The 25,637-nt window shown below is 39.9% G+C and overlaps 1 protein-coding gene across 2 annotated transcripts; it reads left to right on the top strand.

The window, feature by feature from the left end:
- Window positions 1-684: 684 nt before the first annotated feature.
- Window positions 685-25,637, top strand: LOC121913146 (pleckstrin homology domain-containing family O member 1-A-like). Of its 2 annotated transcripts, none has more exons than XM_042435828.1 (10): window positions 685-1,061; window positions 5,305-5,445; window positions 14,679-14,819; window positions 18,458-18,562; window positions 18,828-18,929; window positions 19,071-19,379; window positions 21,018-21,115; window positions 22,250-22,412; window positions 22,510-22,622; window positions 23,260-25,637. In XM_042435828.1, exons 1-10 carry the CDS (start codon window positions 1,035-1,037, stop codon window positions 24,068-24,070), a joined length of 2,010 nt encoding a protein of 669 aa, XP_042291762.1. In that variant the 5' UTR covers window positions 685-1,034; the 3' UTR covers window positions 24,071-25,637. The 2 variants fall into 2 exon arrangements, with proteins under 2 accessions (XP_042291762.1, XP_042291761.1); XM_042435827.1 differs by having other exon boundaries at window positions 5,296-5,445.

The following is a 25,637-nucleotide window of genomic DNA, read 5'->3' as shown; positions in this document are numbered from 1 at the left end:
GACTGAAATACAAACTGAACTAATGGATTTGGGGAACAGGTGAACAGGCAAGGAGCTGATTGGCTGGAAGGGGACACAGGGAGCAGGGCAGTTGTGTAAAAGGAACATAGGAGGGAAAAAGCAAAAACACAAAACCCAGAAAACACAAAACCTCTCAATACAAAGCAGCATAGATCAAGAATATACATGAAACATAACCCAAACACACAAAAACACTCCAACCCCCATCTGCAACATACAAGATCAAAAACCCCAAAACACAAAACACAGTGAAGGAGTCCTAAAACCATGAGTCCATGACAGAACTAAGTTTTTTCTTTTCCTGACTGAAATGGGCTTCCATACAATCATCTGACAATATCAGAATATCTTAAACAAAATAATCAAGTGGAAAATTATGAGAAAATCAGTTAGAATAATAATAAGCCATAATAAAGTAAAATGTTGTATGTTGACTAATAACATTTTTCTTTAAAAAAAATCCTCATAATGTTAAATAAAACATGTTAAATTGAAAATAAAATAATTTAACATGTATTTATTGATTATAATCTGATCATCAGGAGTCTGACATCATGTGATTCACGTTTCTTTGTTTAGGAATGTGTGTGTGTGTGTGTGTGTGTGTGTGTGTGTGTGTGAGTGTGTATGTGTGTGTCGCTAGATGGCGCTGCCGGGCTCCTTTTTACCGGAATATAGGTTAAGGTGCGCGTGGGAGAGCGCGTGCACATGGTTGTTGAGAGAGAGCATCTGCCTACACACACACACACACACACACACACACACATACACACACACACACACACATACACACACACACACACACACACAGGGAGGATGCTGCTGTCTCAGTTCAGACAACAGACGCTCAGCTGAAGAAGAACCGGGACTGAACGGACCGACACACCGACACCGTCACCAGGATCCAACCGGGCACAGAGCCACCGGCGCCGGGCTGAACCTCCTCCCTGTCGGCGTGATTCTCCTCGGAGCTCCGGAGCGGCGGAGCGGCGGCGGACGGGAGCGGAGGCAGCATGAAGAAAAGCAACCAGAGCAAACGGGTAGGAAACAAATAACTCATCCTCTCGTCATATTTATACATGAATATGAACCTGCTGCCTCTTCACTCATTCATCAATCATCCATTCATAACATCCTGATCATATTCTGATAGAATGATTATTATTCACGGAGCAGCTCTGTGCAGAGAGGACTTCATTACAGCAGCAGCATTCACACCACAGCCGCTCTGATAGTCCTGATATACATTATAAATACTTCTATAATTACAACAAAGAAGCCAATAAAGTATAATATTCATATTAGTTTGTTTCAGTGGAGAAAAACGTCACATTTCAGTTGATATTTATTCATTTTTCCTTTAAGTGTCCGTGTAGAAATATATTCCTGTAATATTGTAATGATGCAGAGCTGTCTGTGATTTTATCAATAATTCATGCAGCAGCTGCATCTCACTGTTTTACTGCTGTTTCATCACAACTCTGCTCACTTTATATCTAAACACACCTGCTGTTTAGTTCCCTTCACTTAAAGAAAATAATACTTCTGTTACACTGACTTACATTCATATTTATCTCACATTCGTTGTGGTAACATTTTACTTTAATTTCCCATATTTATCATTAATGATAAGTCTATGAAGAGTTAATAAATGATTAATAACTCTCTATAATGCAGCTGTCAGCAGATATAAGTGTTTATTAATGTATTGTTAACAGCTATAACTCCTCCTGTGGACACACAGAAGTGTTTGCTGCTGTATAAACAGTAAAACACAGCTGTAATAATATAAAATATAAAGAAAAACTGTACATTAATAAACCCTTAAAGTGTCCTGATATCTGCTTATAAACTATCAGCCTCCGGCTGACTTTCACAACTCTCAGTTTCATCCTCGTGTTAGCGTAGAGTCACGTTTCCTGCCTGAAACTCCACTTTTACAGAATCATGTGGAGGTGAAACATTTAGTTGATTAATTGATCATCAGCAACTATTTTGATAATTGATTAATCGTTTCCAGCAAATATGCCAAAACATTCTGTAGTTCCAGCTTCTCAGTTTTCATAAATGTGCTGTTTTTCTGTTTCTTATTCTACAGTAAACTACTTATTTTCGAGTTTTCACGTGTTGTTTAGGAGAACAAATCAATTGTTGACAGTTGGGGTTCAGCGAGAAACCTCAGCGGCTGCGCGGGAAGAACTTTAACAGAATCAACTTTTGCTGAAATGCAACCCGGCAGCCAATCACCTGAGCCGGCGATCAGACCGAAGACGCCCACAGGAATTATTATTTTTTTATTTTTTTATTTGTTTGTTTATTTAACAGAGACAATGCACGTTAATAAACATTGCTGTAAATGCGCCGGAGTTAGCCAAGAGGCTATCTTTCATCTGTAGTCCCTGGACAGATGTTACAGAGTCGCCCTAAAAACAGAATATGAAAATGAGATTGAAATTACAAAGTTACTGAGGTCATTTATAAGCATGCGGAGCAAATTAATAAAATGGAGAAAGAAGAACATAAATAATATTAATAAAAAACATCATTCAGGACATCCTTAAAACATGCAACACAGAGACTCATGATACAAAATATGCAAGACAATAAATACATGAAGATATTAATAGAAAAGCAGATTGAATAAGATCACACTGAGCTGCATTGTTAGACACTAACTAGAACATGCAAAGCAGAAGCACAGATAGGAAAATCATGCACAGTATGTAAAATACATAAATTAGTCTGACACGATAAAAGCACAATGAAAGCAAGGAAGGAGAATCTTGTTTACTTGTTGACTTTGTTGTCGGCTTCCCGACTCATTTTAAAATAGACGAGAGAAAGAGAGAGAGAGAGCAGCAGTGGTCAAGCGAGCTAGAGAGTGAATGAAGAGAGGGAGCGTTGGTAGCTAGAACAAAGCCATAAATCAGAGATATAAAACTTTATTTTCTGATTGTTTCTAAAGCAGAAATAAACATGCCCACACCTCCGCACACCTCCGCACACCTCACATTCATGGTGTGAATGCAGCCTTAATCAATTAATGTCAGCTGAGTAATGAAAATAATTGTTACTAGCAGCTCTACAGTCATCAAATACCATTAAAATAAAGGTTATAATTTGCAAAACTGAAATTAAGTCCAGTTTTAAATCTGAGCGCGTGCCAATAAAGAGCCAACCAGGAAGACGGAGCGATCAGCTGACGGTGAGCCGCCGCCCGCTGATCTCTGTTAGCTTGGTGCTAACTCGGTGCTAATGTTATGTTTTCTTTTACAGAATCACGTAGAGCTGAAACATTTAATCGAATGACAGAAAGATAATCTGTATGAAAATGAGCTTCATTCATGTGAAAGCGTTTGAGTCACATGACGTCTGCAGTTTCATGTGTTTGATATTCTTTGTTGCATCTGAATACACATGAATGACTCATGAGAACATGCTAGCTGCTAACCAAAGCTATAAGCCCGAGCTCACACCATCATGAGTTATCCCGCTGCGGTCGTCATGACAACAGAGACATAATCAGCAGCTGACTGTGGGATCAGCTGTCGGAGAGACGAGGTCTGATTTGAATCTGATCAGGTTCGGTTGTGTGATGATGTTTTATTAACAGAAGTCAGAAACGTGTGTGAGTCAAACATCTGATCAGATAAATGTGATCTGATCATTTATCATTGATCGCTAATTATCAGAGTTTTTGACTTTTTTACTGGGAGTCAAACTGATTCCAGCTTCATGTGTTTCATCACATCAACATGTTATAACTGCTCTCTCTGTAAATCTGCACATTTATCTTTTTTTTTAAAATTGATCTTTTATTTATTTATCTTTTTCAATGCATCTATTTATCTTTTATTTAATGATCTATTTATTTATTTTTATTTATTTATCTTGTGTTTTTTAATTTATCTATCTTTTGTTTGTTTATCTATTATTTTATAGTAGTTTATATATTATAATTATTGATCTATTACTTTGTTTGTTTGTAGATAGACTGTATTTATTGTAAATACTTCACCTCAGTCATCAGCAGCAGCTTCGTCACTTTTCGTCGCTGCTACCTGAACTTTAGTTTTCTCTTGTTTATGATCTCTCGGTTGTCTGTTGCTATGATACGTGAGTTTCTCTGATAAATAAATAAACTGTCACGTATATTTCAGTATATTTGTCGGAGTGGAGCTTCAGTTCAGCTGTTTTCTGTCGACCTCCCGCTGTTATGTAATGAAAGTAGGTCAGACTGAGAGAGCAGAGATCACGCCAGAGATGCTCTTCATCTCTCTCCTCCTCCTCCTCCTCCTCCTCCTCACATCTCTGTTTGTCCTCTTCCTCACCCCTCTGTTTGTCTTCCTCTCTCTGTTTGTCCTCTTCCTCACCTCTCCCCGTCTCCGTGACGTCCTCTGAACTCTTCCTCCTCTGATAAGATGTTTTTTCTCTCCTCCCTCGTCGTCTTCTCTTCGCTCTGCTGTCGTTTCTTTTGCTGCTTCGTCTAAACGTTTGTTTGTCTCGTCATCAGAAAATCTTTACGGAGGAATCTTTACTTTTTTCTTCAAACTTTGCTTCTTCTCTGTGTTTTTATTTTCATATTTACTGACTCTTCATTTCTTTGGCTTTCTGTCTTTGTCTTCTCATGAATAGAACTTTTCTCCTGATGGTGGCGCTACAACCATTAAAGTTTGAAATATTGAAAATGTATTAAAAACGTTCACTGTTTTGTTGGTGTAATGAATGTCCTTAATTAGTTCTAGAAACTGTAAGACAGACTGCTGCCTGGGTGGGAACATGTTTATTGAGATCTGTTTGATATTTGTTGTGTTTTACAGAAGCTGCAGTTGATTTTGGTTTGTTTGGTTGTTCCAACATGAAATGAGGTTTTCATTGTTGCAGAACATCTCAAAATGACTGAACGTGAATGTTTTAGGTTTGTAGTCAGTGCAGTAATGAAGGTAAAATAGGCCTGAATAGAAATATAAAGGTTCTGGTACAGACGTCACCAAGGTAGAAAAAGCAGGTTGAAGCCCTGACTTTTGACTTGCAGGCAACATTCCTACAGTTTCTGAACTTTGATCATGTTTAACATCCGACATCAGAACAGGATATAAATAACAGGAAACCACTAAAAGCAGAATATGAAGCCTTTAGACACAGTCAGCTCAGATGTTCCTGATATAAAAATACACATTATAGACACTCTACTGGTTGTTTTGTTGTTTTTATGTGTATCAGTTGTTCCTCTCTGACCCTGTCTTTGTCTTTGTTGTGTTTTCTTCGTTTAAGGGCGTTCAGGACTCGGGTCAGCCAGCCGTCCAGCAGCCAGAGAAGGTCGGCTGGATCAGGAAGTTCTGTGGCCGAGGGATCTTCAGGGAGCTTTGGAGGAACCGCTACGTGGTGCTGAGAGGAGATCACCTGTTCATCTCTGACAAGGAGGTGAGAAACAGACTGAAACCTCCTCACTGAAGAAGACGAGCAGCTGATGATCAATTATTCACTCGTCAATATCACACGATATTAACGAGGGAAGGTTTTCAGAGGCTCTAAATTTAAGACAGTAAAGAGTTAAATTCCTTCCAATCAGATCAGTTGTTTGATGTTCGATTTTCCTCTAACTTTCTGTTCAGTTTGTTTAGTTTATAAGTGATCATGAAAATCATGAATATGTTCATGACGTCTTCAAATGTCTCATTTAATCCAGTAACTAAGTACATTTACTCAAGTACTGCACTTAAGTACAGTTTTGAGGTACTTGTACTTTACTTGAGTATTTCCATGTGATGCTACTTTCTACATTTCAGAGGGAAATATTGTACTTTCTACTCCACTACATTTATTTGACAGCTTTAGTTACTTTTCAGATGCAGATTTGACACAATGGATAATATAACAAGCTTTTAAAATACAACACATTGTTAAAGATGAAACCAGTGGTTTCCAACCTTTTTGTCTTTTGACGTCTTACAAAAAGCAGTGTGTAGTCGGGGTCACATTTCACATGTCTATGAGTTGTTAACAGCTCCACCAAATAGTGATTTTTCCCTCTAAACTACTCACATGCTTTCATTTCAATAAATGTTCAAATGATCCAATATTTCAGCAAAAATCAAAGATTAGAGAAAAAGTCCAGAAACTGAAAACAGATTTGTGTATCAGAACTTTGTTTTTTCTTCTTTCCTCTCCCATTAATCATCTCACCACCCCTCAGATTTATCTGCTGACCCTTTGGAGGGGCCCGACCCCTAGGTTGGGAACCACTGGACTAAACTAGCTAACTGTATATAAAGTAGTGTAAACTAGCTCCACCTCCAGCAGCTACAACAGTAACATGCTGCTCTAACACTGATGCTTCACTATTAATAATCTAATGATGTCATATATAATAATATATCAGTCAGAGGGACCAAACCACTACTTTTACTGCAATACTTTAACTACATCAAGCTCATAATACTTATGTACTTTTACTGCAATACTTTAACTACATCAAGCTCATAATACTTATGTACTTTTACTGCAATACTTTAACTACATCAAGCTCATAATACTTATGTACTTTTACTGCAATACTTTAACTACATCAAGCTCATAATACTTATGTACTTTTACTGCAATACTTTAACTACATCAAGCTCATAATACTTATGTACTTTTACTGCAATACTTTAACTACATCAAGCTCATAATACTTATGTACTTTTACTGCAATACTTTAACTACATCAAGCTCATAATACTTATGGACTTTTACTGTAGGAGGATTTTTTTTCATGCAGCATTTTTACTCGTAATGGAGTATTTTTACATTGCTGTATTGGTACTTTTACTGCAGTAAAGGATCTGAGTACTTTTTCCACTGATGGTTTTATTTATCATATTTGTCATAAACATAAAGATTATCAGATTATTGTGACATAAAACATGTTGTCAACATATGTTCCAGTTATCAGTTCATCAGTTGATGGTCTCAGCGTTGCCGCAGATGTTCTGATGTTTTGAACTGAACACTGATGATGATGCTGAGTCACACAGCAGATCATGTGACCTGTGATGTCACCGGCATGTCTTTGTAAAGAGCGAACATCCTGAGAGAGGAAGTGATTTTATTCTGACACACAGGGAGGCTGCTGGATGAATCAAAGATCATCATCTGACACACACACACACACACACACACACACACACACACACAGTAAGTCTGCTGCTGATTGGTCGATCTTGATGCTGCTGACGACTGAAACACTGAATCTGTTTTTTTACTGAAGAGAAGAACGAGGGAGGAATATACTAAAGAAGGGAAGAATGAGGAATGCAGGACGGATGGAAAGATTTAGGAAGGAACCAAATAAATATAAAAACGATAAAGAGAGAGAAAGGAAAAAAGATGAAAAGAATAAAGGATGGAGGAAGAAAGGAGGGAAATAAAGAGGAAAGGAAGGAAAGAAGAAAAGACAGAAGGATGAAGGAAGTGAGTAATAAATGAAGAAATCAAAGATGCGAGAAGAACATTAGTAAAGGAGGAGGTGTTCATGTTTGTGAAAATTTCATTAGATGGATAAAATTATCAAAAACCTGTAATCAAGATTATAAATAAATAATAAATAAAACTTTTTCCTCTCGTTTCGCTCTGTGTCGAGACACGAGGCAGCGACGCTCTTTATCCCCACTTTCATTTGTTTTGACCATAAAACTTCTTACAGAATCACTTCTAGACAACTAACACAGATAATAAAATATCATTATATGCAGATGACATATTGTTATACATGACCAAACCTAGTACCAGTATCCCATTGATTTTCAACAAGATTAATATATATTTGGAACATTTTCCAGTTATTGTATTAACTGGTCTGAAAGTAAACTAATGTCTGTCAGGTTGAAAGAGACTTCTGTTCTAAATAATGTCATTTACATATCTTGGTATAGAAATTACAAAATAATTCTGCGCTCTCTTTAAAGCTAACACTAAATTTTAAATTAGTGGAGTTAATGCCATTAAAATGATTTTTCTTCCTCAACTATTATGTTCACCAAAGTCTACCAATAGTTTTGCCAAAATCTTTTTTTAATCGTCTTGACTCTATTATCTTCTATTTCTTATGGAGCTATAAATGCCAGAATTAAAAAAACGTCTGCAAATCTAAACAGGAGGGCAGGTTGACCCTACCGGATATATTATTGGGCTAAACATATGAAAAATATTACACAGTGGCTTGATCATATGACAGTGAGAACTATAATAAACTTTCTTGCATTATTTTCTCTCCTGTACAATTAGATAAGTCAATTTATAGTAATAGTGTCATTATACATAACAAATTAAGAAATGTTTTTCTCTACCAGTGTCGTCACTCTTACGTCCTATAATTGGAAATGCATCATTTTAACCATCTCATATGGATAAAGCATTTTGTCAGGAATATATACAATTAGAGATTTACAATCAGATGGAACATTTGCCTCATTTGATCAGCTACAACAAAGTTGTAGCTTACATACATCATCTTTTTAGATTTTTACAACTTAGAAATTATATGCACTCTAATAATTCTAATTTTGAAAAAGCCTCAGCTATTTAGAAATGTGTCTGCATCCATATGCAAATCCCAGCAAGACACTGACCCAGTTCTATACATGTTTACAATGTTTTGTGTCGCCTTTAATGTCTGCATTTAAAAAAACGAGTTAGGAATCAAAATATCAGAAGAAATTTGGCAATCAAGTAGAAAAAAGATCAACCTGTTCCAGTTTAAACTGGTGCACCGGTTGCACAGCTGTGATAAGTGTAAACTAGAACAGGCGGATCTCGCACACAGTTTTATTGTTCAAAATTAAATAATTATTATCCTCAATATTTCATCTCAGTTATTTAAAAGACATACTGACAGACGCTCTCCTAATAATTCTGGGGACATCAGAATTGACATTGAATAAATCATAACAACTTCTTTCCTGTTGATTAATTACTGCAAATAAATAAATAAAAAACAGCTTATTTTGAACTGGAATTGAGAAGTTGTTCCCACAGCTGATAATTGGAAGAACGAATTTACTGACGTTCTACAGATTGAAAGAATAAAGCATGTTGTAAAAGATAAACTTGCTATATATTATTAAATTTGGGGAGGTAGTTCATTTTCTAAATGTATCTATTTAATCTTATACTTTTTATTTGTGTATAAAGTACATACGAGACTAGTTTTACCTTATTCTTACCCTGTCGTCCGTAACTGTTTGTGAGTCATTTATGTAAAGGATTGTCGTAAACGGCTTTCCACCATAACTTATGAATCATGTAACTGCAAGAACTTGTCTCCCTTTTTTGTGTTTTCTTTTAGGAAAGGGGCTTGGAGGAGCTTTGGTGATTTTATGTTGACTGTATATTGCATAAAAAATTATGAAACCAAACACATTTGAAAGGAGAATCATTTCTATAAAGTGACTAAACACAATCTGAACTCTGAGCTGCTGATTTAACACTAAACATCCAGTTTCTGTTCACAGACTTTCTCGTCCTGTATTCACAGGCAGCAGCAGGTTTCAGGTCATTTTATGGAAGTTTTCTTGTGTGTCGTGTTTGTTTGAATGTTTTTTCTGGAAGCAGACTCACTTTTCTGATGCTGCAGAGTCCCTGAACGCATCACAGAGGACAGGTGCAGGTGCAGCAGGTGTGCTGACTCTTCTCTCTGCAGCTCTGCTTTATATAACAGCCTGTTATGTAACAAACGCTGAGTCACACACTTCCTGCTTTTTTTTATCTCTGTGCTTTTAAACTGATTCTGCTGGCCACGCCCCCAATCAGTGACATCACAACATCACACTCAGCGAGTTTTAGAAGATAATGAAACATCAAGTAACGTGAGCAAAATTAAACTCAAGGAATAAAGTAAATGTTAAACGCACAATCTCAATCTCTCGATCAAAACAATAACAAAAGATGGAGTGTGATGACGGTGTGAAGCAGCAAGGGATCATGGGAGTTGTCTTCATTGTTAAACAACCAGCTTTTCCTCCAGAGGTCTCCTCCTCCAAAACCAATGTACACAGCGATTAAAACCAGTAAAAACACTGAATAAAGCAGTTTCATGTAAAAATAATCAGTGTTTCTATGTAGCTGTTCGACGAGCACAGGACGTCTGGAGGGGCTGTTAGCGGAGGGGCTGTTAGCTGAGGGGCTGTTAGCGGAGGGGCTGTTAGCGGAGGGGCTGTTAGCCGAGCTGCTGCTAACGTTTGCTCAGCTTGTTTCTCTGATAACTTAAGATCCAGACGTCCGATGACTAACATCATTCATCCGGTTAAAAGATACAGTTAAAGAAGATTTTAAAGGTTTATCGTAAAAATGTGGCTTAAAACTGAATAAAAGTCCATTTATGGCAGTTTCTGGTGGACATGCGTCTTGTTAGCGTTTACTCTTTGGTCGAGGAGGTTTGACGCCGTCGACAGGTGACCAAATGAAACGGACCGTTACCTTGATTAAAATGACAGATTTCTCCGGTTTGAACACTGTTGGAAACATTTGGGATAATGTAAGAACACAACTCAACAGAATATATAACACAGGTCTGGTTGTTTTTCATTTTAATGCAGAATAATTACGTATTATAACTTTAATTAGTTTGTCAGCTTGTAACAGCGTTTTAGTTCAAAGAAGAAATTACTCGTAATACAATTTTTGACATCAATCATGAAAACAAAATAATAATCTGCTTTTATAAAAGTTGGATTTATGGATCATGTGATATTTATCTGGAAGCAAAATATGATTAATCACAAAAAAAAACCCAAAAAACATTTTCAACACAGGAAATCAAATCCACAACTTGTGTCCAAAACTTCTTGCTGTGATCTCAGAACATCTTCAGCAGCTTGTTGTGACTTTGTACTGAAGTTCTTTGAGAAATTTATAATGTAGAACAAAGTGAAGACGTCGTTTATCTGCAGCTCAACAAGCTGGTGAAACTTAAATAGAACCGTACACAGAACTACTCTCTGGAGACTGAAAACATGATGCTGTTATTAGTCTTTGGAGCCGTTTCTAAACAAACTAACGTGACCAAACTCTTCATGATGAAGGAACATGTGACCCAGTGCAGCAGTTCATTGTTGGTTTGGATCCAAACATGTTGGATCCAATCTTGTTGACAAGAACATAAATAGAGAAAACCATCCTTTAAATTTAGCTGCTTTCTCAGGTGAAATGAATCTTTCTGAATCATTTTATTTATTATTTGCTTGTCTGTGTGTTTATTTTCAGCAGCAGAAGAGACTTCAGCACTTTGATTTCTTCTTCTTTTATTACAGTTTGTCTTTTTCTCTGGAGGTCGACTGAACTGAGCAGCAGAATAATGACTCATGTTAATGCGTGTGTGTGTGTGTGTGTGTGTGTGTGTGTGTGTGTGTGTGTCTCAGAGTTTCCTGTAATTATGATTTTTTTTCATCATCAGTCGTCTTGTTTCTTTATTTCAGCAGAACGTTGACCCAGAACTCTTTATTACAGCAGCAGCCTGAGGGAGGCTCACTGTGTGTGTGTGTGTGTGTGTGTGTGTGTGTGTGTGTCTGCAGAACATCAAACACTGAGTTCATCTGGAGTTTTTTAGTCTTTTAAATGTCCGTTCAGATCCGTTGATGATCTCAGCTGTTCAGCTGTTTGATGCTTCAGGATGATTCGAACGTCGTCTGCAGATTCAAGAAACTTTATTGTCCGTCACATGAACAGAAATTCCTCTTTGACACGTGTCAATCAAAGACAAAGGTAGAGAGTATAAACATCACAGTAATATAAGAGCTGTATCTGTATGTGTCTGGTGTCATTTATTCAGAGGATGAAGGACATTTTAATGGTATAATATGTAATTATTCCACATTAAAAAGTTTAAAAACAACTAGACCTATGTTATATATGTTGTTGAGTTGTGTACTTACATTATCCCAAATGTTTCCAACAGTTTTCAAACCCAGAGAAATCTGTAATTTAATCAAAGTAACGGACCGTTTCATTTGGTCGCCTGTCAATGGCGTCATACCTCCTCTACCAAAGAGTAAACACGCACCAGATGCATACGGCGGCGCTGTGTTTGTCCGCTACAATGGCGTCTACCAAAGAGTAACTTACACACACACAAGATAATACATCGGCGTTGTGGTTGTTCCACACAAACTGTTATAAATGGACTTTTATTCAGTTTTAAGCCACATTTTCATGATAAATTTAGGTGGTTTTTAACTATATCTTTTAGCCGGAAGAAGGATTTTAGTCATTGGACGTCTGGATCTTAAGTTATCAGAGAAATAAACTGGACAAACGTTAGCAGCAGCTCGGCTAACAGCCCCTCCAGGAAGTCCGGTGGTCACCAAACATCGTCAGAGAAACACTGATTTTTTAGGTAAAACAGATTTAATTAGTATTTTAACAATTTTAATCTGCATGTACGTTTGTTCTGGAGAGGAGGAGACCTCTGTGGGTAAAAACATCCTGAATGATGAACACTGGAGTAATCCTATCCCGCTGAAGCTGGTTATTTAACAACAAAGACAACAACTCCCATGATCCCTTGCTACTTCACACCATCATCACACTCCGTCTGTTGTTGTTGTTTTGATCGAGACTCCTAGTGGCTGAAATTACATATTGTGTGTTTAAAGGTGTTTGTGGTAGGGGTGGTGTGTGTAATGATGGTGGCTTGTTACTGAACAGGTGTAACGTTGATAACGCTGTTTGAGTTGAACTGGTTGTTTTACTGGCCTGACTGGTGATGCAGGAGATTTTGATTTTGTGTTTAGTGGTGATTCAGTGAGTCTTGATGAGTGACAGCGAGTCCACTGAAACATTTTCACATCTTTTAACGTCATCAGAGAGTTTATAAAGTCCAGCAGTCCTGTTTTATTCGATGTGTGACGACATTAATGTAAAAACATCATTTCAACTGATACATGAAGCAGAAATGTCTCTAAAGGCCTGAAAGGATCTTTTAATGCAGTTAACTGATGCTGAAAACAAACATTAAACAACTGATGTGAAGAAGTGACAGGAAGGTTTGAAGCTGGTGTCTGTGTGTTTAGACTCGCTGTGCTTCAGGCATCGTATTGATCGTATTGGCAGTGATATTGACAGATTCTCCCCACCAACTCCACATGACTGTAAACACACACAGTGACCTCCTGTGACCTCGTTAATGTGAACACACACCAACAAACTTCTACTTCACCACATCTCAGAGATTTTTACTGATTACAGTTTAATAATTCAACATACAGTATTATCAATAGATAAATTATGATGTAATATTATAGATAAAGATAAGACTTTATTGATCTCCGGGGTGGAAATTAACAAGCTACCGAGCAAGGTTCTTAAAATCAGCTTCATCTTCACCAGCATGAACGCATCAATAAGTATAATCCAATAATACAATAAACATTATTCTGCATAATCAATACTTCTACTTATGGTACTTTGATGCTGATACTTTTGTACTTTTACTTAAGTAAAAGTTTGAATGCAGGGCTTTTTGCAGTAAAAGTACCAATACAGCAAAGTAAAAATACTCCTTTACCAGTAAAAGTCCTGCATGAAAAATCCTCCTGCAGTAAAAGTACATAAGTATTATGAGCTTGATGTAGTTAAAGTATTGCAGTAAAAGTACATAAGTATTATGAGCTTGATGTAGTTAAAGTATTGCAGTAAAAGTACATAAGTATTATGAGCTTGATGTAGTTAAAGTATTGCAGTAAAAGTACATAAGTATTATGAGCTTGATGTAGTTAAAGTATTGCAGTAAAAGTACATAAGTATTATGAGCTTGATGTAGTTAAAGTATTGCAGTAAAAGTACATAAGTATTATGAGCTTGATGTAGTTAAAGTATTGCAGTAAAAGTACATAAGTATTATGAGCTTGATGTAACTCTTTCAGTGCTAACTGTGTGTTTTACATTCATCTGCCCTAACGAGAAAATATTCAACTGTTGTTTATCAGCCAACATGTTTGATCTAATGAAGCGAGAGGCGCCATCGCTGGAAAACCTTCAGTCAGTATATCAGGTCATTAAAGGCAGAACTTCAACTACTTAACCAAATAAATTACAGATACATTCACACTGAATAATCTTAACTGTGGATGAAAAACTGAAACGTGAACTCTTCTGACTTTTTGTGTAAGGAAATATAGAAAGTAATTATTAAACTTTTGAATGTAACAACATTGGATCTGTTGAGATATAATTAACTGTTTTTAGGACCCGCCCACTCAGATTTTGCACCAATCAAATCAAACAGAACTGATATCATCAGTCAGATCACTAACGTAGGGGGCGCTGTGACCGCACAAACATAAATAAAACTTCAATGTAAATTAGTTTTGAACAGCGTGTTTGTTGGACCACCAACAACTCCTGGAACCTCCTCAGTGACCTCTGACCTCCCAGGTGTCCATGCAGAGACAATAAAGGACTCAGAGGAGGAAACTTTTTGTCTCCACTTTGTGCATTGTTTTTATTTTCCAGGACTCTTTCCAGGAAGTGTTTCTTAATGGTAATTAATTAGTCAACAGCTATAACTCTAAGACACACTTTAAAAACTATGAACCCATCCTTTAACGTCAGAACGAGCCTTCAGGAACGAAATCTAAATAGTCGTGAGTGATAAATGTGTGTTTGTTGTTTTGCTGCAGGTGAAGGATGAGCGGAAGGCGCAGGAAGTGTTCGACCTGGCCGACTACGAGCGTTCGGAGGAGCTCAGGAAAGCAAAGAGCCGCAGCAAGAAAAACCACAGTCGCTTCACTCTGCTGCGCTGCAGACAGCCCGGAAACACGGTGAGGCTCTGACGTCATCGATGACGTCAGCGCAGGTGTGCAGGAAGTGAAGCTGGATTATAATAATATTGATATTAGAGTCACACATACAAAGGTGAAATCTTTTTAAGGACAATTTGAAGTTGTTTTTCTCTTCTGATCAGTTTTAGATTTTATTTCACTGCAGCAGAATAAAAATGTGTGTTGGTTGGATCAAACAGCTGTTTCCTGTGTAAACCTTCACACTGGTGACGTTTGGATGAGTTTCATTAAGAGTTTATAAAGCAGCGATTTGATGACATTTGCTCGGCTCACGTGCAGCTGCTCGTTGTGTCTTTACGCTGCTGCTGATGTGTGTTGAACTTTAGAAACACGTTCCAGCCAGATGTTGGAAAGCTGTAAATACGTCTGCGTCTCTACGTAATCTTTACTCCTCCTGACTTCACTTGTTGCTCAGCAGGTCAAACTGACACATAATATTAGAACAAGCTCCCATTATTCAAAAATACTTACATTATAAATTCTTTGTCAGTTCCCAAGTTTGTTACCATATTATTCCCAAACTTCACATCTTGTTCTTTTGACCTACATGTCTGAATCAGTGCTGGTAAAAATTAGACATTAAATTGGGAATAATGGTGCTGTTTGTACAGTGAACTGAATAACATCTGGATTTTGGCAGGATATGACCTCACACATAAAACATTATTATTGTTTCTGACAGTAAAGACTGAAGCCGTCCTCTCAGTTTGTGTCTTTATTCAGCTTCGTCCTCGTCTCTCGTGTCCGTCCTCTGTGCTCAGAGATTACATCGTCCCTGCCCGACACACTCTCTGCCCCCTCATTGGTGGATTACTTCCTACATCCGTCTCGTGATTGGTGGATCAGATTTCATATCACCCACCGCTCTGCCCGGACTGCAGTGATTGGCTGAGCTGGGTTTTTTTTTTTTCCCCTCTGAAAAGGTTTAATCCGCAGAATCCCATTAGTCCGTCAGAGGACGAGTTCCAGCAGAATAATCCCTGCAGAGTCACAACACTTTCACATGTTAGTCTGTTTTTAATCTGCTGCAGGTTATTACAGCCGTCACAGAGTATAAAACACACTGAATACATGGATAAAGTTATTTCTGTTTCTCAAAATATAAAAACAGTGGATTTGAAATAGCTCGTATGATCATTTAGCAGAATCTACAGAATGAGTTTCACTCTGTAGAAAAGAATAAAATAATAAATTTTAAAAAAATAACTGAATGAGTCTGTAAGTGCAGCTGTTGACCACCTGGAAATACTTACTGCATAATAGATACACTACACAACAGTAGTTAAAGAAAATACAGTGAATAACGCTAAAAATAAGAATCAATACTAAACAACATATGCTACAGTGTGTATCATATATATATAACATAAAGAACTTTAGCTACACTAACCCTAACCCCTAATCCTAACCCCAATCCTAACCCTAACCCCAATCCTAACCCCAATCCTAACCCTAACCCCAATCCTAACCCCAATCCTAACCCTAACCCCAATCCTAACCCTAACTCCTAACCCCAACCCTAACCCCAATCCTAACCCCAACCCTAACCCCTAATTCTAACCCCAATCCTAATCCTAACCCTAACCCCAATCCTAACCCTAACCCTAACTCCTAACCCCAACCCTAACCCCAATCCTAACCCTAAACCCTAACCCCAACCCTAACCCCTAACCCTAACCCCTAATCCTAACCCCAATCCTAACCCTAACCCCAATCCTAACCCCAATCCTAACCCTAACCCCAATCCTAACCCTAACCCTAACTCCTAACCCCAATCCTAACCCTAAACCCAACCCTAACCCCTAACCCTAACCCCAATCCTAACCCTAACCCCAATCCTAACCCCAATCCTAACCCTAACTCCTAACCCCAACCCTAACCCTAAACCCTAACCCCAACCCTAACTCCTAATCCTAACCCTAACCCCAATCCTAACCCTAACCCCTAACCCTACCTCTAACCCTAATCCCTAACCCTTACCCCTAACCCTACCTCTAACCCTAACCCCTAACCCCAATCCTAACCCTAACCCTAACCCCAACCCTAACCCCAACCCTAACCCTAACCCCAATCCTAACCCTAACTCCTAACCCTAATCCCAATCCTAACCCTAAACCCTAACCCCAACCCCTAACCCTAATCCCTAACTCCTAACCCCAATCCTAACTCTAACCCCAACCCTAACCCCAACCCTAACCCCAATCCTAACCCTAACCCCTAACCCTAACTCCTAACCCTAACCCCAATCCTAACCCTAAACCCTAACCCCAACCCCTAACCCTACCTCTAACCCTAATCCCTAACCCCAATCCTAACTCTAACCCCAACCCTAACCCCAATCCTAACCCTAATCCCTAACCCCAATCCTAACTCTAACCCCAACCCTAACCCCAATCCTAACCCTAATCCCTAACCCCAATCCTAACTCTAACCCCTACCCCAACTCTAACCCCTAACCCTACCTCTAACCCTAATCCCTAACCCCAACCCTAATCCCTAATCCTACTTCTAACCCTGACCCCTAACCCCAACCCCAATCCTAACCCTAACCCCTAACCCTTCCCCTAACCCCAACCCTAACCCATAACCCTAACCCTTTCATGCATGAATTATAATAACCTCAGTCAGGATTTTTTTCCTAAGTGTTTTTATTCCTCTTTAGGCATGAAAAAAAAAATTTGAACTTCATTTTTTTTTAAACACGCATTTTTCAAGGAGTTTGTCCAACTTAGTGGACAGGTGATTAATTGTCATTTTCTCCCAACATAAAATCAATACTTGGAAATTTTAACAATTGTATTACTCCTTACTTGTTACTTGATGTTACAAAATGTTATTTACCAGCAAGGGTCTATTACTATCGAAGGATTAGCAAGATGTTCCTGAGCTGTAGAGTGTTTCCGGCTGGCAGGTGGCCATCTTGGTTTTGAACTTTAACAGGCTATGGTTTTGAAAAATATATGTTGCACTTACAAAGGCTGGCCAATGGATGGCAGCGTATGGGATGACACACTAGAGTCCACTGTGTTGGCTGATGTGCAACTATACCATTAAAACCCATGCATATATAAGAAAACGGCTTTTGAATAGCTGTCCACGTTAGACCACTATGCATGAAAGGGTTAATGTTAACTGTATTAAAGTACATTGGATTCAGTAAACATAACAGCTAATAGGAGTTTAGAACACAATAATTTATTCGCTACATTAAAGAACATAGCAACAACAAGTATTGATAACTATGAAGAACTTACTTACTTGAGCTGATGAAGATTAACTAATGACACCAAACAGCTTCACGTATCCTAAATACATTAAACAACAGCAGCGGTATCAAAGAACTTTATCAACTACATTAAACAACAATGACCATTTTTACATCATTGAGGGTGTTTTTATATAATTCAAACAGCTTGAAACTTCAAATTAATAAACTTTTTAGTTTTCCTGAATGTTGGCTGACAGATGATTTGCTGGCATCGTCTGACTGTTGTTTGTCTTCTCCTGTCACTCACTCTGTCTGGTGCAGAATGAGCAGCTGACACTGATATTGTATCTTCACAAGTTTACCATGTAAAATAATTTCAGTTTTTTTTATCTTTGGTTTTTTTTTGCAGGTTCCCAACCTCGTGTTTCTGGCAGTGAGTCCTGAGGAAAAGGAATCATGGGTCAACGCGCTCAATGTGGCAATCATCAAAGCCAAGAACCGAGTTTTAGACGAGGTATGTTGGCGGGCTAAACCAAATGAACCTTGATGACCTTAATAACGAGCTACTTACCTCAATCCTTACCTGCGTTTAACCTTATACCTTACACTGACATTAATAAAGGGTCAAACATTATTATTAAAACCTTTTTAAAGTGGTCTCTTTAAATGGGATGATCTTGTTGGCCCTGCTGATGCTTTATTTTAAACTCCTGGATGTGTTTTGAAACTCTCTCGGACATTTCAGATGCACTGGAGTCAGTTTTTCTATTTCTGTCCAGGTGACCATTGAAGAGGACAGTGTGTTGGTTCATCCCACCAGAGACAGAGTGAAGATCCCTCAAGGCCGCCGGCTGCCGACCAGAGGACACCTCATGGCCGTGGTAACACACATCATCTGTCTCTTACTTTGAATGATTCATTCATTCATTCATTGTTTCTCTTTGTAATTCTCTCCCAATCAAACATCTTTGTATAAACATTTTATTCAGTAAGACCATGTTGTCTTTGATCACTCACCCCAGGCGTCCACCTCCTCCCACGGTATGCTGACCCTGGATCTGGTCACTGAGGAAGACTACGATGGCGACTCACGGGGGTCCTGGGAGCACGGTTTCCGGGTCGATCTGCAGAGGGGGGGTTCTTGTGGGCAGGTGGCAGTGGTCGGAACTCGGGAGGTGGGAGGTCGTCAGCGGTCCGGCACTGATGTCTCAAAGCTGCGGGTGACATCCAAGGAGCCCAAGGTGAAGACTGGGAGTCTGCCCAGGGGGAGTGAGCGATCCTGGGGCAAACAGTCCCACCTGGAGGCCTCCAAAGTGCATATGACCCAGCAGGTTAAAACTTTTTCCTCATAGTTCATAAAATCTACAATTAAATCCGAGTCCTAGAGCTCTGCATGGGCCTAAATCTGAGATCTGAACCCAGGCTGTGCCTGCGTAATACCCAACCCCACTGAACCCAACTGGTACTGCCGAATTTAAAACCTGAACCTGATCTGAGACACTGATCTTTGTTTTTGCTTAATTTCAATAAATTATATTATTGCCAGTTATTTCACCAGAGTAATGCACACAATCCCAACACACCCTCCACACATAAATCAATCAATCAATCAATCAATCAATCAATTTTTATTTATATAGCGCCAAATCACAACAAAAGTCATCTCAGGGCACTTTTCATAGAGCAGGTCAAGACCGTACTCTTTAATTTACAGAGACCCAACAATTCCCCCATGAGCAGCACCTGGCGACAGCGGGAAGGAAAAACTCCCCTTTAACGGGTAGAAACCTCAAGCAGAACCCGGCTCTTGGTGGGCGGCCATCTGCTTTGACCAGTTGGGTTGAGAGAGAGAAAGAAAGGGAAAAGGGGGGGGGGGGGGGGGGGGGACAGAATAACAACAATCATAACAACAATCATAACAGCAACAGCCAGGGAAGGATGCCAACAGGACTGTGAAGGACTGCGAAGGCTCAGCCCAGAACCCAGGCTTTCCTGTGAGATGAGAAAGCACAAAAAAAGTCTGGGAAAGAAGCAAAGTTAGTGACATGCATTGCTGTTACATGAATGCATACAGATGGAGAGGAGGAGGAGGAGAGAGGAGCTCAGTGCATCATGGGAAGTCCCCCAGCAGTCTAGGCCTATAGCAGCATAACTAAGGGCTGATCCAAGGCGAACCTGGTCGGCCCTAACTATAAGCTTTATCAAAAAGGAAAGTTTTAAGCTGACTCTTAAACATAGAGAGGGTGTCTGCACCCCGGACTGAATCTGGAAGATGATCCACAGGAGAGGAGCCTGATAGCTGAAGGCTCTGCCTCCCATTCTACTTTTAAAGACTGTAGGAACCACCAGTAAGCTGCATACTGGGAGCGCAGTGTTCTAGTGGGATAATACGGTACTATGAGCTCTTCAAGATATGATGGTGTCTGACCATTAAGGGCTTTGTAAGTTAGGAGAAGGATTTTAAATTCTATTCCGGATTTTACAGGAAGCCAATGTAGCGAAGCTAAAATGGGAGAAATGTGATCTCTTTTTCTAGTTTTAGTCAGAACACGTGCAGCTGCATTCTGGACCAGCTGGAGAGTCTTTAGAGACTTGTTAGAGCAGCCTGATAATAAGGAGTTGCAATAATCCAGCCTAGAAGTAACAAATGCGTGGACTGGTTTTTCTGCATCTTTTTGGGACAGGACGTGCCTGATTTTTGCAACATTACGTAAGTGAAAAAAGGCAGTCTTTGAAACCCAATACCCATCCAGTTTGGGACAGACAGCAGGACTAAATTCTACTGTATATCTAAATATTCTAATGCTTCATTAAGCAATGATTCTGGTCATGTCTCAACCTTGTATATTTCTAAACCATCCATTGTTGTTTGGATGCCAAGAAAAGTTTCATGTTGTGTTCTTGCTGCCCCAACCATCACTGAACCACGGGTACAAACCACAGACCTGAACCTTTGGGTTTTCTTTCAGGTCCTCCAGGCTCAGTCTCAAACGCCGCAGCCAGGGAAGAGGTTCAGCATGCAGGGCCGGAGTCGCTGTGCCTCCATGGATGAAGTCCTCTCCTCCAGGTACCCAAACACCTGACAGTAAAACAAACTATGACACCACACTACCTCATTAAAAACCTAGCTAATCCATCCTCGTCAACATACAGTCAATTTTATCTCTTGTCAAAGTTGTATTATTATCCTGAGAGCAGGGGCGGTTTTTAAAACTATTACTGGTGCTCAGGGAAGGACTTAGGATTAATTATCTATCCATACATCCATTTTGAGCTACTATCTGAGTCTGAGACGCAGCCCAGTTGCCCTTTCTCTAGCCATCTCCTCAGCTTGTCCTGGAGGATCCTGCGGCATTCCCAGGCCTGATTGGATATCCAAGCCCTCCCGGATCTTCTCTCAGTTGGATGTACACAGAAAACCTCTTAATGGAAGCATTCAGCAGGCATCCTTACCAGACTCCCGAACCACCTCAACTTACTCCTTTCAACATGAAGGAACAGCTGTTCTACTTTAAGTTTCTTCTGGCTGTCTGAGCTCTTCAACCTTTCTCTGAAGCTGCCCCCAAAAACCTGCAAATGAAACTCATTTTAGTCACTTGTATCTGCAGTGTTATTGTTTCGGTCACTACCCATAGCTGATGACCTTAGGTGAGGGTTGGAACGTAGATCAAACTGTCCGTTTTCACCACAAAAGTCTGGTATAATGCTCCAAACTGTGAAGGAGTTCAGGTGCAGTGCAGGGGTCTGAACTTAATTCCAGTTCACACTGGGTGACAGGTAGGGTACTGGTCTTATCAAAGAGCTAATGCATATACATTAGACAGACAACCATTCACTCTCAGAAGCTGCATGTCTTTGGACTGTAGGGTGACACTGGAACAGTTCTGGATTCAACCGGGACCTTTCTGCTGTGAGGCAGCTGTGCTAACCACTGCACCACCATCTCACCTTTGACCATCTATCTACAGCAAGTTTTAAGTGTCTGCAAGTTGATTTTTTAAATAGAAATGCACTGAAATGGATGGAAGCAAATCAACATGGGCTGAAATGTAACATCGCTTTTATAGTCATTGAAGGTTCACTTGTGGTGTTTTATTGATGTGATTTTTTTGTGTAAGTTCAAATTCCCTCTTTTTCTCCTCTTTTCTTGTCCTCCTTATGCCTTTCCCCCTGTGCTTCTTCCTCCTCATCCCGTCCTCAGACCGGCGATGATCCGCTCGGAGTTGCGGTCCGCTCTGCGTCGTTGTCCGACAGAAGAGGAGGCGGGCGGCGGGGCTTCGGTCCAGCCGGTTGGTCAGCTGCAGAGCCTCATCGCCCAGAGGATGCAGAGAGCTCAGGAGCTGCTGGAGGAGATGAGACTGCAGGTCTGACTGCCTCATCCATGAGTTCATCAAGCAGATACCAAGACACAGAAATGGAAAAATTAAATATAAGACTAATGTTGTTTGTTGTGATTGACAGGAGCTGCAGAAGGCCAAAGCAGAGAGAGAACGAGGAGGCAGCTCACCTTACCCGAAGGGCATCGACTCCCCTCGCCTCCATCACCTCAGGGGCTCCGACTCTCCTCACTCCAGGTTGGTTTTCTCATTTTCATTATATATAATAGTATTTCAGCCTCTCAAAGTCTTACTGAGCGGTGTGCACGTTTTATCTCCCAAAATTAAATCAAAGAAAGGACAACAGATTGTCCTGGAGGTCCGTCCATGACATGAAATATTTCATGTACAATTTAACAGGTTTACTGAAACTTTTGATGCTTTGGAAAGTACAGGGTTTGCCCAAAATGGAAAGTTCTTCCTACCTTTCTTTCCTTGTGAAGCACATGTCAGATACAGTCATTTTCCATCTTGTTCACACAGTCGATGTTGCTGTGAGCATCTTTGTCAGTTGGGCAGGTGATTGGTTCATCTAGTTTCACCAGAACCCTGCAGGCCAACAAGAGTCTGGATGATTCAAACAGCCATAAAGACCATAAAGTTCTTTAGTTGTTGACAATGACATGGGATCTGACTTACAGAGGCTCTTTGGGAGTTTATCCTACAGCAAGCGGGTCTTAAAACAATCTCTACAGCTTGTACAAATTCTCACATTCAGCCCTCTGTGATTTCTACATTGTAAAGCGGGTTGAAACAGGTCAAAGTTCTGTGGGTTTGAATTTAAAAAATGTACAAGTAGGATCAGTGTTTTCTTGTCTGTTGTCGTCCCCTTCAGCAGGTCATCAGGATCTCCAAGGAGCAGGAGCAGCGACTCTCCTCGCCTCCGAGGCAAAGACTCTCCTCGTCTGCGAGGGAGAGAGTCTCCTCGCTCCAAAGCAAAGAGGAATCGCTCCAAAGGGAGCGACTCACCTCGCTCCAGAGGATCCCATTCGCCCGCTGCTAAAGCAAACGACTCCCCTCACCTGAAAGATTCACCTCGTCTGACTGTCACCGACTCTCCTCGATCAAAGAGCTCCGACATAGTCTGTTCACCAAAACTCAAGGAATCATCCAGTTCTCCTCGTTCCAACAGGGAGGATGACTCTCTGAAGTCGCCTGAATCGCCTCCATGCCTCAGAGGATCTGACTCCTCGCAGGTCAAAGGATCTGATTCGCCGCGAGGCAGTGAAACCGACTCCCCCGGGCTCAGGAGCAGCAAGGACTCATCCTGTCCAAGTCAGAAGAACTCCCCGAGCCAGTCCGGATCCTTCGAGTCCTCGCAGCCTAAAAGCCCCGACAAAGACCGCCTGTCCCCGCCTCCGCCCGCATCGCCTCCCCCTCTGCTGTCGGAGGAGGACCTGGAAGTGGAGAGGAGGCGAGCAGAGGCAGAGCGCCTCCTGGAGGAGGCTGTGTCATCCTGGAAGGAGGCGCAGGAGGTGCTGCAGGAAGTGAAGGAGCTGCAGAGTCAGACACTGCGACGGCAGCGCAGGAGGACCTACGAGAAGATGACAACAACAGTGGCGGCGACAACCGCAGCAGCAGAGGGGGATGACATGCCCACCTCACCAACATCACCTGAGGATGACGACGAGTCTGAGACACCATGATGAAGAATCTTCTTACAAATATATATTAAATTATTGAATTTTCTCAATGGAAGTAGCAGCGTTTTTCAGCATGCTTTGAAACAAAACAGCTTACGCACAGAAGAGCAGACACAAATTTGGATAATTTTGTAGTTTTTGATTATTTGATTATATTCCTTAATTGTTTTTATGTCTTTTAATCAGGGGACGGCGGGATGCACGTGAACACTTAAATGTGGATTATTTGAAACCAGCGATACAGTTCTTCCCAGGAGGTTTAATGACTTTAATCCTCCACAGTGCACTAGACTGTTACAAGTGAGACGCCCTCTCACTTCTGCTGCCCGTTTTATCCAAAAAGTCTCTTTGTGTGACAGATGGGTCATGTTTGAGTAAATACAATTTTAATGGACAGGCACTCACATTCACCTTCTGTGATGGTGCTGCACGTTTCCTTCTTTGTCTTTATTCGCTGAAAGTGAAGTGAAATGCCTCCAGTTTATCATTTGTTATGAGGGGAAGACACATTTTTGGAAGAAGAATTTTAGGGGTTTTTGGATGCATTTTTTTCCAAGCAAAGATGTCAACATTTATATGATGGGAAACTTTTTCAATACAATGAAAACAAGAAGGCACTGAAGAGCACTACGTTTCCTAGGGGCATGTTGGGTTTTGGGGGATTTTGTGTAAATTTCCTCTTTTTAAAGTAACAATAGACTGAAAATGGACTTCCAATACTGACAGTTATTATTTAAATATCTGTTACCTTATTTACTAGCTTATCAATATATGTATACATATATATATATATATATATGTATATATAATGTTTTTATTCAGTGACATTTCTGTTAGAATTGTCTTTTAAATTTACAATCCTTGCTTTAGTTGTAGCCTACATGTTCCTTGTCCTCCCAGCTCACTGGGGATGTTTTTAACATAAACAAAGTTCAAGTTTATAGAGGTTCCTGTTAAACGTCAGCAGTGAGTTTTGTCCAGCTATAAAACAAAAATCAGGGAGTTTAATTTCTGCACCATAGTGAGAGAATAAGCAATAATGTCAATAAAGAACAAATAAAATGTTTACTTGTTAATCAGTTATGGGCTGTAACAGAACAGGAAGCAGATTAACCTGCCAGGAGAAGAATATAAACTCTATAAACTCCTGTTCCTCTGTGCAATATGTCGTTTTTCTTTGCTAGGATACTATGAGGCCCCAGATTAGCTGTATGCTAAAATGTAATGAAATAATATGTAACATGCACAAAACTGAAATCAAGAGGATCTGAAAACTGGAATTAATTTGAATTATTTTAAATGAGCACAAACCAGTTAAGGCCCAGTCACACCAGAAAGTGATGCAGTACATTTCATCCGCTGCGCTCAGTGTTTGCTAACATCACAGGACTAGACAAGCTAAAGGCCGAGATGTTAGCCAGCCAGGAACAAGCTAACGTAAGTAACAATAACTCTCTGAGCTTCTTTCTGTTTACTTCTCCCCGATGCTTTGACGTAAAGTCAGAAATAAAAAATACTCACTGAATTACTTATAATTAGAAATAGTTATAACACACAAACATGCACACAA

The sequence above is a fragment of the Thunnus maccoyii genome, chromosome 15, assembly GCF_910596095.1.
Source record: "Thunnus maccoyii chromosome 15, fThuMac1.1, whole genome shotgun sequence".
NCBI classification, from domain to species: domain Eukaryota; kingdom Metazoa; phylum Chordata; class Actinopteri; order Scombriformes; family Scombridae; genus Thunnus; species Thunnus maccoyii.
This window is presented reverse-complemented; position numbering and strand designations above follow the sequence as displayed.

Excerpts from the sequence above, each read along its gene's own strand:
- LOC121913146 (XM_042435827.1), top strand. The coding sequence starts at position 1,035 with ATGAAGAAAAGCAACCAGAGCAAACGG. Across the intron at positions 1,062-5,295 it reads AAAGCAACCAGAGCAAACGG|GGCGTTCAGGACTCGGGTCA; the intron begins GTAGGAAACAAA and ends TCTTCGTTTAAG. Across the intron at positions 18,930-19,070 it reads GAGGACACCTCATGGCCGTG|GCGTCCACCTCCTCCCACGG; the intron begins GTAACACACATC and ends CACTCACCCCAG.